Source organism: Colobus angolensis, unplaced genomic scaffold (genome assembly GCF_000951035.1).
Source record: "Colobus angolensis palliatus isolate OR3802 unplaced genomic scaffold, Cang.pa_1.0 Scaffold54, whole genome shotgun sequence".
In the NCBI taxonomy this organism is placed as follows: Eukaryota; Metazoa; Chordata; class Mammalia; order Primates; family Cercopithecidae; genus Colobus; species Colobus angolensis.
Genome location: NW_012118932.1, coordinates 7625677 through 7641125, shown reverse-complemented (window position 1 = coordinate 7641125; position 15449 = coordinate 7625677). Strand labels below are relative to the sequence as shown.

General features: G+C 39.6%; 1 protein-coding gene across 3 annotated transcripts in view; it reads right to left on the bottom strand.

Moving 5' to 3' along the window:
- The window catches only part of AASDH (aminoadipate-semialdehyde dehydrogenase), a 43747-nt gene that overhangs the window by 25828 nt on the left and 2470 nt on the right, over positions 1-15449 (bottom strand). For 2 of the 3 annotated variants that reach the window (XM_011961241.1, XM_011961243.1), the window contains exons 1-4: positions 14615-14885; positions 12995-13115; positions 8143-8459; positions 1047-1239 (exon numbers count right to left, since the gene is read on the bottom strand). In XM_011961241.1, coding sequence (XP_011816631.1) covers positions 1047-1239; positions 8143-8459; positions 12995-13115; positions 14615-14844 — 861 coding nt within the window. In that variant the 5' untranslated portion in view covers positions 14845-14885. Of the gene's footprint in view, positions 1-1046; positions 1240-8142; positions 8460-12994; positions 13116-14614; positions 14886-15449 lie in introns of those variants that run through there. The other variant, XM_011961242.1, reaches the window with a different exon arrangement.

Genomic DNA, 15449 nt, shown 5'->3' with positions numbered 1-15449 from the left:
AGGGAGGGAGGGAGGGAGGAAGGAAGGGAAAGAAGGAATGAATTCTAAATTTCAGGGCAATGGTATTAGGAGGTAGGGCCTTTGTGAAGTGATTAGGTCATGTAGGCAGAGACCTCATGAATGAGATTAGTGCCCTTATAAAACCCTTTCCATCATGTGAGGACCCAGTGAAAAGACTGCAGTCTAATGAATCAGCAAGTGGGCCCCTCGTGAGAGATCAAATCTCCTGATGACTTAATCTTGGACTTCCCACCTCCAGAACTGTAAGAAATAAATGTCTGTTGTTTATAATCTACCCAGTTTATGGTATTTTGTTGCAGTAGCCTGAATGGACTCACACACACAATCAGGAACTATGCTACACTGTCTCATTTAATTCTATTTGAGATGGGTATTATTTCCATTTACAGATAAAACCTAAGGCTCACAGCAGTTAAACACTTAACAAAGATATTTACATATTATGATATGCATATAATATTGCTAATTCTCTAGTACCTTTAGCTACTTACACTGTAGTAACTCAAGGCTTGTGTACCAGTCATATACTTGTGTACCTGCATGAACTAATCACCAGTCAGATACACATTTAAATAACATTTTAAAGGGCCAAATTTCGAAAATACTTGTTTCTGTAGGTTAATGTAAAGTATACTGATGTAAAAATAAGAAAATCTATATTCCTAACTCGATTATAATTTAATTTACTTACACTAGTTTTTCATGAGAAACACAATATACATAGATTTTAAGACAGAAGAGGCAGCCTATCCTCAAATCCAACAAATCTGAGTCAAAGTCAAGGTCCTCTAGTTATTACAGTATGCACAAAATACATAATAAAATAATTTTCTAGGCAGAATTCACTTATCTTTTTCATTTTCAAATAAACAAAAAAAAAGTCACATCATGAGGAGATAACCCTTGATAATCTAACCAGATTATACTAATCCATTGTAAAGAACTACAGGAATACAAAATATTCTCTAAAACACTTAAAATATTGAAAAATGATAAACAAAACATTCACTGCTACTAAAATGTACCTGCAAAACAGTCACTCTATGACGGGAAAAGAGAACACTGGCTAATTTTGATGGGAGCAACTTGATGGAAGTTGGTACAATAAGCAGAGAGGCGCCACTTGATAGAGCAAGAAATATTTCCACAACAGAAGGATCAAAGGTCAGAGGTGAAGCCAGAAACAAAATATCTTCTTGTGTGATGTCAAAAAGTACCCTAAGGCAAAACAGAATGCAGTTACAAGAAACGTCAAACATTTAGTAAGCACATAGCCTAAAAAAGTGTTCACGTGTTTATGATTAATAAAGTTTCTGAATGTTGGCCAGATTTTATTCTTCTCTCTTAAATTAGGCAAAATAGTGCTATCAAAATTCAAGAAATCTTCTTTATAAAAGGAAGAATTAACAGCCATTTAAAGCAATATCCATGTTTTACCAGACATATTTTATCATCTGTGATGACTTTTGATGTGTCAACTTGGTTTGATTGAACTACTGCCCCCAGAATTCCCTCTCTAGTATGTTTCTTGTTAGGGAAGGAGACAAGGGATATTCTCTTGAGAGCTGAGGAACAGAAGGGAGGCTGCTGCTTAGCAGCACACACGCCTTCTTCAAGCAGTTATTCAATCAAACCCTGTAGTCCCTAATCAGCTGATTTACTTAATCAAAAGTGAGATTATTCAGGGTTGGCTGAATTTACTTGGAAGGCCTTTAGAAGAGGTTTTAGGCCTTCTCTGAAGAAGAGATCCAAACAGCAACTGGGTCTGCAATTAATCTCCCTTCCCTCCAATCTGATTTCACCTGGGACAGTCTCATGGCCACGGGATTCCAGCCTGCTTGTGATCACCCCTTCCTAACTGATCCCTATGGACTTTAGACTTGCTTAGCCAGCCCCCACAACTGTGTAAACCAATTTCTTATAATGAATCCCTGATCTAACTCCTGGGTCTGCTCCTCTGGCAGAATCCTTATTCTGTTATACTTATTCAATGATGCTTAATAGAGACTTCCGACTCCCCTTTCTATTTGGCATTTTCTTTCAGTATCTGAACAAAAAGCAGAATAAGAATATATGTGGTTAGGATCTTATAGAGCATGGATAGTCATTGTTGAGCCTATGACACTATTTCAATTTGAACACACAAACACCAATACATCTAAAAGCATCTTAATTTCAAAAGAGCTTCAAATATGGTATAAACATTTTAAAAATTATAACCATGTATATGGTGTCTCAGGTAAAATAAAAACTCACTGTATGTTAAAGGTGTAGGCGCCGAAAGGCTGTGATACCTTTCCTCCCCATCATAAGGCTCACAGCCAACACTCTTATAAACAAAAGACAGTTTAACAACAGAAAAGCATGACAAATTAATTTGATCAAAGTTTCATGAAACATTGGAGGCTTCAGAATGAAGACCCAAAGACCCAAGGGAAAAGTGTCCATTTTAATGCTTAGATTCAATAGAGTGGACAGCTGTGTAGCAATGTGATTAGACAAAAAGGGAATGAGTAATAAACTGAGTGGGAAAATCCAGCAAGGCCTGTCCTTTTAAATTCCTGGCTTCTCTGTGTGGCATTTCTTCCTCCCATGTGTAGGGCAGGACCCTTTCTGGAATGAGTCTTATGTTCTACTTTCAGACAAGGTAAGTAAGACCAATTTCTTTACAGCCAGCTCTTACATATAAAGGTTAGATTAATATTTCTAGATTTCTAGATTTTTTTTTTTTTGAGAAAAGTCTCACTCTGTCACCCAAGCTGGAGTACAGTGGCGCGATCAAGGCTCACTGCAATCTCTGCCTCCTGGGTTCGAGCGATTCTCCTGCCTCAGCTTCCCGAGTAGCTGGGACTACAGGCATGTGCCACCACACCTGGCTAATTTTTTTGAATGTTTAGTAGAGACTGGGTTTCAACCATGTTGATCAGGCTGGTCTCAAACTCCTGACCTCAAACGATCCACCCACCTCAGCCTCCCAAAGTGCTGGGATTACAGGCGTGAGCCACCATGCCCAGCCTCTAGGTTTTAAGACTATCTTTGAGGGAGAGGGGTTCGGTTACTATGGCCTGCCTTGGGGAGAAAGGGAAGCAAGAGAAAGAAGGGCAGAAGGTCAGAAAGAGACTTTACTTCTGAAGTCCTTCCAATGTCCTTCGGTTCAAAGTACTCAGCATGCCAAAGTACCATACGTTGGGGCATCATTTTCTGAGCCCAACAAAGGCTACCCTCAAACTTCAAGTTTTAGATGAATTATTCTTTACATATATTGTCTAGCTTCCTACTTAGGTATTCAGGGGAGAGCCAACTTTCTAACAGGCTTCCAACAAAGCTTAAATTCTGAGAATAATTTTAGTTTTTCAATTCTATGAACAAAAATGGGCAAGGTTATGCATGCATAGAGGATGAATGTTCCATGTAGTTCATTTCAAGAAAGCAGCTTAAGATGCATTCAATATGAGAAAAGTTAAAAAAAAGAGAGACAGATTTAAAGGAAGAAAAAAAGTGGAACGCAACAAACATTTAAACATATTACTTGTGAAGCTTAGGCTGGGTATCTAATATATTGTTCCTCATTTTCCCAACCACCATATGAGGCAGGTATAATTATGTGAGAACCTAACTCAGAACCCAAGTTGGTATGGAGATTATTTTAAGGTAAAGACATTTGAGGCTCGGCGCGGCGGCTCATGCTTGTAATCCCAGCACTTTGGGAGGCCAAGGCGGGCAGATACCTGAGGTCAGGAGTTCGAGACCAGCCTGGCCAAGATAGTGAAACCCTGTCTCCACTAAAACTACAAAATTAGCCAGGTATGGTGGCGTGTGTGTGTGGGGAAAAGAAAGAGAGATCAGACTGTTACTGTGTCTATGTAGAAAGGAGTAGACATAAAAGACTCCATTTTGTTCTGTAATAAGAAAAATTCTACTGCCATTGAGATGCTGTTAATCTGTAACCCTACCCCCAACCCTGTCCTTGCAGGAGACATGTGCTGTGGTGACTCAAGGTTTAATGGATTTGGAGCTGTGCAGGATGTGCTTTGTTAAACAAGTGCCTGAAGGCAGTATGCTTGTGAAAAGTCATCACCATTCTCTTAATCTCAAGTACCCAAGGACACAAACACTGCGGAAAGCTACAGGGACCTCTGCCTAGGGAAGCTAGGTATTGTTCAAGGTTTCTCCCCATGTGATAGTCTAAAATATGGCCTCGTGGGAAGGGAAAGACCTGATTGTCCCCCAGCCTGACACCCGTGAAGGGTGAAGGGTCTGTGCTGAGGAGGATTAGTAAAAGAGGAAAGAAGGCCTCTTGGCAGTTGAGATAGAGAAAGGCATCTGTCTCCTGCCCGTCCCTGGGTAATGGAACCTCTCAGTGTAAAACCCGATTGTATGTTCTATTTACTGAGATAGGAGAAAACTACCTTAGGGCTGGAGGTGGGACGTGCTAGCGGCAATGCTGCTCTTTATGCACTGAAAAGGTTTATGGAGATGCTTGCATATGCACATCAAGGCACAGCAGTTTTCTTTAAACTTATTCATGTCAGAGATCTTTATTCATATGTCTTTCTGCTAACCTTCTCCCTACTATGACCCTATTGTCCTGCCACTTCCCCTTTTTCTAAAAGATGGTAAAGATAATTATCAATAAATACTGAGGGAACTCGGAGACCGGTGCCGGCGCGGGTCCTCTGTATGCTGAGCACAGGTCCCCTGGGCCCACTTTCCTTTCTCTATACTTTGTCTCTGTGTCTCTTTCTTTTCTCAAGTCTCTCGTTCCACCCGACGAGAAATGCCCACAGGTGAGGAGGGGCAGGCCACCCCTTCAGTGCGCCTGTAGTGGGAGGCTGAGGCAGAAGAATAGCTTGAACCTGGGAGGCAGAGGTTGCAGTGAGCTGAGACTGCATTGCTGCATTCCAGCCTGGGCGACAGTGAGTCTCCGTCTCAAAAAAAAAAAAAAGAGGACATTTGAGATTCAACAAATGCGGAAGAAACCTTCTTGGAGCTTCCCTTATCTGACTAAAAGCAGAAACTTCTGGCAAATGAGGCTGCCATAAACTTCTTCTTCAGAGTAGTTTTTACTCCCAGGAAGACCAAGGGTAAACCTACCATAAATCCACTCTCTGCAGACAGTGTTATGGCTGTGAAGAAGACAGAAAGACCACTGCACCTGCATACCCAAGCATCATCACAAACTTTCTTATCTCCTGTTTATTTTCCTGAAAACCCATTTGTCTTTCCAAAACAATTTATTTGTTCTTCCTATGAACAAAGAAATTTTATGAACAAATAAATTTACAAATACATTTAAATGAACTTAATAAAATGCAATTCCATTTCTTTTGTAAACTGCTATATGCATAGGAATAAATTATTTTTCTTAATCTGTCTTTTGTCAGTTTGATTCTCAGTCCCCCAGATACTGCGTCACAGATGGTAGAGGAAAAGTTCACCCCCATTTTAAAATGGAGAAAACTGAAGTTCATGGAGGTTAAGTAACTTACACAAAGTCAAAAAAACAACTAATTTTTAAATGTTTAAAAAATAGTTATCCTTATCCAAGCCTTAAAATTAATCCCCTGATTTGAAATATCTATCTAAATTAGACTTCAAAATTTCAATAAATGAAACCTAGTTCTTCCCTTTCTGCAGCTATCATACTCTGTGGAGGTAGTGCTGCCTCTTACCAATGAAAGAAATCAGGCACATTCCTCAGTCCTGGGCCCAGCAAATACATTCAGCTTGACACCATATATCTCTCAATTTCCTGGGCCCAGTGCAAACACAGCCCAGTGCAAATACAGACACCATATATCTCTCAATTTCCTGGGCCCAGTGCAAACACAGCCCAGTGCAAATACATTCCTGCATATATCTCAGCTTGGGAAATCCTGGGAAATCCCCGATAAGGGCGCCGCCGTTTGTAGTTTTACTGAAAGCACGGAAACCAACAGATAACTGCTAAATGTATAAACTTAATATGTTAACCAATTGTAATACTTAACCTAAAGAATTCCCTTGTTCCCTGTTCCTCTGTAACCTTACAAGTCCTATTTTCATCGGGCTATAAAAAGCGAGCGTGCGCATTGTTCGAGGCCCTCTTGTATGTTGTGGAACGGAGGGACCAAGTTCGAACTTGCATTAAAGATCCTTGCTGCTTGGCTTTGACTCTGGACTCTGGTGGTCTTCTTCGGGGAATAAACGGTCTGGGCATAACACCAACATCCACAAGAAAACTCAGCGTTGTCTTTTTTTTTTTTAAGACAGAGTCTTGCTCTGTCACCCAAGCTAGAGTGCAGGGTCTTGCAGTTGCCCAAGCTCAATCACAGTTCACTGCAGCCTCAAACACCTAGGCTCAGCAATCTTCCTGCTTTGGCCACTGGAGTAGCTAAGACTACAGACTTGTGCCACCATGCCCAGCTAGCACTGTCTTATTAATAGGTTATTCTGGTAATATTTGGGGAGCCAGCAACGGAGATAAGACTGTTCTGTGTCTGAAATTTAGTACTCCCTAGTTTAGTGATCTAAGTCTAAAACAGAAAATTTAACATTACCGTTTTAATTTTTAAGTTGAATATTTTAACATTTCATCTCTCTAGAATCGAATTATTTGCCACCTCACTTAACATAAAAGCAAAACAAAAAAGGATTTCTAACAGGCAAATCAACTGAATTAAGTTGAAGCACCAAACAAGGATCAAAAAATTTGTATAATTTAGTCATAAATCAACCCTTCAACCCTCATTAAGTAAATGTTTGCTCCCATTTCACAGACCATTCTTACCACTGCCGGGCCAGTGCCTGGTGGTCGACTGTCTCTCCACCTCCCTAAGATTCCTTATCTGCTACATTTTCTTCAAGTTCCCTACATCCCCATCCCCACCTCACCTCCCACACTCTTAGGTATGACTTGGCTTTCTGCCTCATACAAAAGTTAAAACCAACTGGCTTCCTCTAACACCAAGAAATGTATGTACTTTACTATCCTAATCTTTTTGAGGGTATCAAAAAAAGAGGTATTCCACTCAGTATTTTAAATAATGCCATTCCCTCCCATCTAAATGTATCTTACTCCTTTGTTAATACTCCTACTACTACTCCATTATTCAAACCAACCCTTTCTACCAACTCCCTACCCTCAGCCTATAAACCGCTCATCTTTTTTTTTTTTTTTTAAGATAGGGTCTCGCTCTGTCACCCAGACTGGAGTGCAGTGGTGCGATAACGGATCACTGTGGACTTGACCTCCTGGGCTAAATCAATCCTTCCCCCTCAGCCTCCTCAGTTGGCAAATTAAGAATGTCAACTTTGGCGATTTCTAATCTCTTGACCACATCAGCAAGTCAAACACCACAATACTACTACAAGAGGGAACTTAATAAAATGAGAATCTTTTAATGGTTCCCCATCATCTACTGGATTAAGTTCAGCCTTCAACTGGGCATATCAGGCTCCTGATCTTTCACTGTTTCCTCAGCCCTGCTCTGACATTCTAGCAGGACAAACTCCTTCATTCTCATATAACTCTGCTAGTACCTCTGCTAGGAAAACCCTTTCTCCCTTTTTATTAATAATTAAGATGCAAAGCTTCTAATCACATCATTTGTTTGTTCCATGTCTGGCCCTGGGCTTGGATGAAACAGGTGAAGGGCCTAGTCTGCAGAGAACTAAAGTTCAGATACAGCTGAAACAAAAAAGACTTAATTACTTCTTAGGATTATTAATTTAGGAACAAGAGTTATAAAACCAAAAGTTTTTAAATTATTTTTTCCCTTTAAAATACAAGGTTTTTTTGTTTTATTTTGTTTTGTTTTTGAGACAGTCTCACTCTGTCACTCAGGCTGGAGTGTAGTGGCATATTCTCAGCTCACTGCAACCTCCACCTCCTGGGTTCAAGCAATTCTCCTGCCTCAGCCTCTCCAGTAGCTGGTATTACAGGCACCCACCACCACGCCCGGCTAATTTTTGTATTTTTTTAGTAGAGACAGCTTTCACCATGTTGGCCAGGCTGGTCTTGAACTCCTGACCTCAAGTGATCCACCACCTTGGTCTCCCAAAGTGCTGGGATTACAGGTATGAGCCACACACCTGGCCTAAAATATAGGTTCTAAGAAAGAGTCAAAGAATAGAACTTACTGAAAATGCTGGATATTTGGTACTATACACTCATGAGGCACTCTGACAATCTTCGGTATCCCTGTAGTCCCTGATGTATGTAGTACATACGCTAAGCAATGCTTTAGCCTCAGATCCACGTGTTCTGCTTTTTCTTCGTTGACATGCTCAGAACTTACGCTGATTTTTATTTTTTCTTTTTCATATTTCTCTTTTCCATCACTTAGCATCAAGTTCACCTCAGTATTTTTCCAGTGAAGTCTGAAGAGCACTAGGTCATTATGTTCTACTGTAAATGTATCATAGCTCAATAACGTTTCATGAAAGGATTTAAATTTCTGTGTGAAATGGGGGACAAAGTTTACAATATTAGTATGTTAAAAGATATTCTTCTTTATATAGAAGTAATATGAAATACAGTCATCCCTCAGTATCCATGGGGGAATTGATTCTAGGATCATCTCAGATACCAAAATCTGAACATACTCAAGTCCCTTATATAAAATGTTACTATATTTCCATATAACCCATGCACATCCTCTCATGTACTTTAAATCATCTCTAGATTACTTATAACTAATAAAAAACTATGCTAATGAATGCTATGTAAATAGTTGCTATATTTTAAAATTTGTATTACTTTTCACTGTTGCACTGGGTTTTTTTTTTTTTTTCTGAATATTGTCTTCTTTTTTCTTGAGACAGGGTCTCTCTCTGTTGCCCAGGCTGGAGTGCAGCAGTGTAATCTTTATTGTTTTATTTTTACTTTTTACTTTTGAGACAGTCTCGCTCTTTCGCCCAGGCTGGAGTGCAGTGGCACAATCTCGGCTCACTGCAAATTCTGCTTCCCAGGTTCACGTCATTCTCCTTCCTCAGCCTCTCGAGTAGCTGGGACTACAGGCACCTGCCACCATGCCCGGCTAATTTTTTTGTATTCTTTTTAGTAGAAACAGGGTTTCACTGTGTTAACCAGGATGGTCTCGATCTCCTGACCTCGTGATCCGCCCGCCTCGGCCTCCCAAAGTGCTGGGATTACAGGTGTGAGCCACCCCGCCCGGCCGCAGTAGTGTAATCTTAACTGACTGCAACCTCGAACAGCTGGGCTCAAGTGAGTTTCCCACTTCAGCCTCTTGAGTAGCTGGAACTACAGGTGTGCACCACCACACACATATAAGTTTTTTTATTTTTAGCAGAGACGAGGTCTCACTATGTTACCCAACGTGGTCTCAAACTCCTGGACTCAAATAATCTCCTGCGCCAGTCCCCTAAAGTGCTGGGATTATAGGCGTGGGCCCCAAATATTTTCAGTCTGCAGTTGGTTGACTCCTCGGATGGGAAACCTCTGGATACAGAGGGCCAACTGTATTCATTTACTCATTCAACATGACTTTTTTGGGGAGTTGGGAGGAGTACTTGCTATATACCTGGGGGTAAAAAGATAAATAAATCTCCAAGAGCAAAGTGCTGTCCTTACTTTCAAACCTATTTTCAAAAACACCAGACATATAAAAGCAATTATAATGCAGTGTGGTATGATAATAAAGCAGGCTTGAAATGTTAATGGGAACAGAGAATGCTGAACTTAACTCTGCCTAGAAGGTCAGAGATTGCTTCATGGGTAATATTTGTTATAAGGAGCTATTCTCCAAATAATAAAAATGGGCACTTCAGGCAAACAACCAACATTGAGGATCTGACCTGGGAAAGCTGATATGTGAACATTAAGCATTCCAATTAAGGTAAAGAGTGGGGAGGGGGAAAGGGAAAAGGTGAGGTGCATAATTGATAGGAGATGAGATGCAAATCCTTAATAATTTTGTACAGTCAGCACAAAGGAGTTTAGATCTTAACCTGTAAGTGACAGGATCCAATTGAAGGTGGCAATAGCATAGATTAGACTCTATCAAGGACAGAATAATAAATGAGATTCTGCTAAGTGAGAATCATTTAATGAGTCTTTTGCAATAATTCAGATATACTATATGGTCCTGAACTACTATTCTGCTGCAAGAGGAGTGGTTAGAAAGGGTCTATGAGCAAAGAATAAATAAGACATGGTGGCCGGGCTCAAGCCTGTAATCCCAGCACTTTGGGAGGCCGAGACGGGCGGATCACGAGGTCAGGAGATCGAGACCATCCTGGCTAACATGGCGAAACCCTGTCTCTACTAAAAATACAAAAAACTAGCTGGGCGACGTGGCGGGCGCCTGTAGTCCCAGCTACTCGGGAGGCTGAGGCAGGAGAATGGCGTGAACCCGGGAGTCGGAGCTTGCAGTGAGCTGAGATCCTGCCACTGCACTCCAGCCTGGGTGGCAGAGCGAGACTCCGTCCCAAAAAAAAAAAAAAAAAAGACATGGTGACTTTCTGGATATGGACTGAGTCTAAGAAAATTGTTGGGTTTCTGGCCCAGGTGATTTGGTGGATAGAGACGAATTAATGCAGAAGTGAGTTTGGATGAAGAGATGCTAAGCTAAATTTGTACACGTTAAAAGTAAGGTTTCTTTGAATATATCTTTTTAGGTTGACAACAACAGCAAATATAACCTAAGTTTTCACATTAAATAAATCAACATAAATAATGAGAAAAGGGTCACAACCCAGAAGCCTACAGTGTTTTCTTTGTGTGTTTGGTGTATGTGTATGCACTGGGTAGGGGATGTGGTGCGGCCTGTAATATTTACAAAATTAAAGGCCTACATACTCTTCAGATCTAGTTCAAAATCATCCCTCCTCATTAAAATTCTACTATATCTACTAGGTTATGTTTACTTCACTTAGGACAATTATCACACTATGTAGATTTTATGGGTTCAGGAGTAATAACTTTTCTCTCCAACTACATTATAAAAAACTAGAAGGCTTATATACCAATGCCCTCCCAATCATGCTGTCCCTAGTGCAAGGTTTCTCAATTTCAACACTACTGATATTTTGGACCAGATAATTCTTTGTGGAGTGCTGTCTTATACATTGTAGGATTTCTGGCAGTATCCCTGGCCTCCATCCACCAGATGCCAGTAGCACCCCACTTCCATCATTACAATAAAAAATATGTCTAGACATTGCCAACTGTCCCCAGTTGAGAACTATTGCTTTAATGGATACGTACAGTAGATGCTTAAAAATACTGATTGCTCCTGTGTTAAATGAAGGAAGAACACTTACACCATCATCAAAATCATGGGATAGGAAGCAAGGTTTTGCTATGCTCAACTCGTTCGTTCTTGGGTTTTGCTATGCCCAACTCCTACTGGTCATAAAGAATACCTTGATATTGACAATTAATACTGATACTAAGTTACCCTTTATAAAATTTTCACTAAGGTTGCTAAGAAAAATAAACATCACATCCCCATTTCAGTTTTGCTTACTTATGAACAATGGAATAACCAATTTGAGGAGTAGAGGAAACTTCGGCTACACACTAATAAATATTTATTTATTTATTTATTTATTTATTTTTTTGGAGACGGAGTCTCGCTCTGTCTCCCGGGCTGGAGTGCAGTGGCCGGATCTCAGCTCACTGCAAGCTCGCCCGGCTAGCTTTTTTTTTTTTTTGTATTTTTTTTTTTAGTAGAGACGGGGTTTCACCGTGTTAGCCAGGATGGTCTCGATCTCCTGACCTCGTGATCCGCCTGTCTCGGCCTCCCAAAGTTCTGGGATTACAGGCTTGAGCCACCGCGCCCGGCAATATTTATTTTTAAAGCATTTACTAACCAGATCAGGTGTGGTGGCTCATGGAGGTCGGGGCGGGCAGATCACTTGAGGTCAGGAGTTCAAGACCAGCCTGGCCAACATGGCGAAACCTTGTCTCTACTTAAAAAAAAAATACACAAAAATTAGCCGGGTGTGGTGGCATGCAGCTGTAATTCCAGTTACTTGGGAGGCTGAGGTACAAGAACCGCTTGAACCTGGGAGGCAGAGGTTGCAGTGAGCTGAGATCACACCACTGCCCACTGCACTTCAGCCTGGGTAACAGAGTGAGACTCTGGCCCAAAAACAAAAACAAAAACAAAAACAAAACAAAACAAAAAAACCCTTTGAGTCTCTAGAAAGTCCCCCATATATCTCAAGTTCTTGATACTTCTTATATACACAAAGACAGACATACACACACACATACACAGTGGGGGGGGCCGGAGGGAGTAACGCATTTAAGTTACCCCATTACAAACTGGCTCATATAGAAAATGGGCAAAAACAGGCTAAATTGAATATATTTTTATAATGTTCTTCCCCTTTAGTAAAACAGTATTTTATAAATAATAAATAAATAATGAAGCATGGGCTGCATCTTGCTGAAGATATAATTCTTGCCCTCAAAGCAGTGTTTCTTGGTTACATTTTGGTTGGCAATCATTTAAAAATAAAAAACAATAAATTTAGTTTTCTGGAAAGATCTCTTCTGAGTACCAGTCTCTTTTTCAAAATGCAACCTTTGTTATAATTCTTCAGTGTTGCTGACCAATGTAATTGCCATAAATATGAAAGTTTCAAGTATTATAAAATTTTGCAGTATAGGAAATACTTTGGAAGGAGAAAGGAAATTCAAAACAATGCACAATATATTATTATAAGGCTAACAGATCTGTTCATACCACAGAACAGTGGTTCACAATGCAGTATGAAGGGTGGAGAGCCCCTCCAGGGGACAAATGGCAATGTCTGGAGATTTTTGGTTGTTACGACTGGGAAGTGCTACTGAAGTCTAGTGAGTGCAGTCAAAGATATTGCTAAATATCCTATAATGTATGGAACACTCCTCACAACAATTACTCAACCCTAAAAATGTCATAGTGCAAAGACTGAGAAACCTTGCCACATTTAGCAGAATGTAATACAGGCAGAAAACAATTGAAACACCTAGACTTACATTAATTTGTTTTTTTTCAACAAGGATATACTTTAGATTACATTTTTTCATAAAATGAGTTGATAATGATGGTGGTGAATCTGGATCGATAGGTACATAAGCAGCTGGGACTTGGAGAATTCTAAAGAAAAAAGTACACAGTCAGCACAGAATGTCTGTTGATTTAGTATTTGTTTAAGTATTTCTATTTCTCTATGCACTTTATTTTTTGTAGCAGCATAAAAATGGTTTCTGGAGTGCTTTATTGCTGATCAGAAATTTCCAATGTTTTAATTGACACTTAGTTGGTAATAAACACTGTCATTTTAGCCGGGCACAGTGGCTCACACCTGTAATCCCAGCACTTTGGGAGGTTGAGGCAGGTGAATCACCTGAGGTCAGGAGTTCGAGACCAGCCTGACCAACATGAAGAAACTCTGTCTCTACTAAAAATACAAAATTAGCCGGGCGTGACGGTGGGTGCCTGTAATCCCAGCTACTTGGGAGGCTGAGGCAGGAGAATTGCTTGAACCCGGGAGGTGGAGGTTGCGGTGAGCAGAGATCACACCATTGTACTCCAACCTGGGCAATAAGAGTGAAACTTCATCTCAAAAATAAATAAATAAATAAATAAACACTGTCATTTTATCTTTTCTTCATGAAAACCCTAAGTATTTACTATGTTAAATTCTCATCACTTAATATAGAGAAATACAAGATATTTAAAAGTTAAGCATTTTAAGTAGCTTCAGGTATACTTTAAGGATATCAGATCTTTGCACATAGTAAGTTATCAATAAATTTTGTCAATAATTGAGTGAAAGTAAATTTTTGTTGTTGTTTTTGTTTATTGAGATGGGGTCTTGTTAAGTCACCAGGGTGGTCTCGAACTCCTGGCCTTAAATAATACTCCACTCCTGGCCTTAAATAATACTCCAGACTCAGGCTCCCAAAGTGCTGGGATTTACAGGTGTGAGCCACTGTGCCTGGCCAAAAGTAAATTTTTGAACATCTTTTGCTTTATACTTATATAATTAATTTACTAAGACACATATAGAATGAATAAACTCTTTCTTTGGCAGTTTATATTTATTGCAGAGTTCTAGAATAGAAATCACTACATGAGGATAACATTCTAGAACAATTTAAATGATTAAATATTTTGCAAATATTTGTTGGAATAGTGTCTTCCAATAGGTTCATATTTCAATCTATATCAACTATTATCCAAAACTCTAATTTACTGATTTATTGAATACCTTAGTGCTGAAATTTTCAGTTGTGGACAAAAAACATAGTCATGTTATCTGTGAAATCCTGTTTTCTTTTATCTAACTACAAAGTGTTATAAATTGTCATAATTGTTTTCCTTTAACAGATTAATGAAGCCCTTATATTTTGGAGATACTTATATGTTCTATTAGTAAAAGCTTCTAGTCTCTCCTAAATAAGCTCAGAATAATTAATTTAAATAATTAAAAATAATACTAGGGGAAATGCAAACTTCTTTAGCCTCTCTACAATTGACCAAACAATACAGAAAAATCCAATAGTAAATAGAACAGTAACTTGCAATATACTCTATTAAAAAATTACATTAGCTTGGAGTAACATCAAATTTACAGTTCTAAAAAATATTACCCTAAAATCCAAGAGGGTAAGTCTATCCCAGGTTGGCAGTAGAGACCAATTTCCCGAATTCCTTGAAAGTCACAGTGTAACAGCAGAAAATTTGATAATTCAGAAGCAGCATTAACCACAGTCTTGTAGGTGTAGTAAACTGGAAGCTGGTTGTTGCATTCATCAAAACATACAGCTACTTTGTCCATATAACAGGAGGCAGCCTTACGCACCAATTCCTGAAGAGTCATTTCACTGAAGTTTATCTAAACATCAATTTGTAGCAGAGAACCCAAAGATATATAAATGAAGAATCTCTGAACTTATGAAATGTCTATGGTGACTTTACTGAGGACAATGAGGTTGAAAATTAACTTGATACATCAACCTATGCTGGGTCAGAGCATCAAAAAAATTTGGGAGGGGAGTGGTATACACAGATGAAAATGAAGCAGGTAAAAATGGAGACTTCTCTCTCAACGGACCACAATGTAAATATGAAATATATAAAAAATTAATCAATAAAATCAAATTTAAGGGACCCCACACTTAATTTTTTTCACTTTCCTTCAGTAACTGTTACAGATTTGTTAAGATAAATTAGTCAAAATATTGTATGGTGACTTTCAAATTACTCATGTGGCCAGGTGCGGTGGCTCACACCTGTAATCTCAGCACTTTGGGAGGCCAAAGGGGGCGGATCACTTGAGGTCAGGAGTTCAAGATCAGCCTGGCCAACATGGAGAAACCCTGCCTCTATTAAAACTACAAAAATGACCGGACCTCGTGATCTGCCCACCTCGGCCTCCCAAAGTGCTGGGATTACAGGCGTGAGCCACCGCGCCCGGCCAGACAC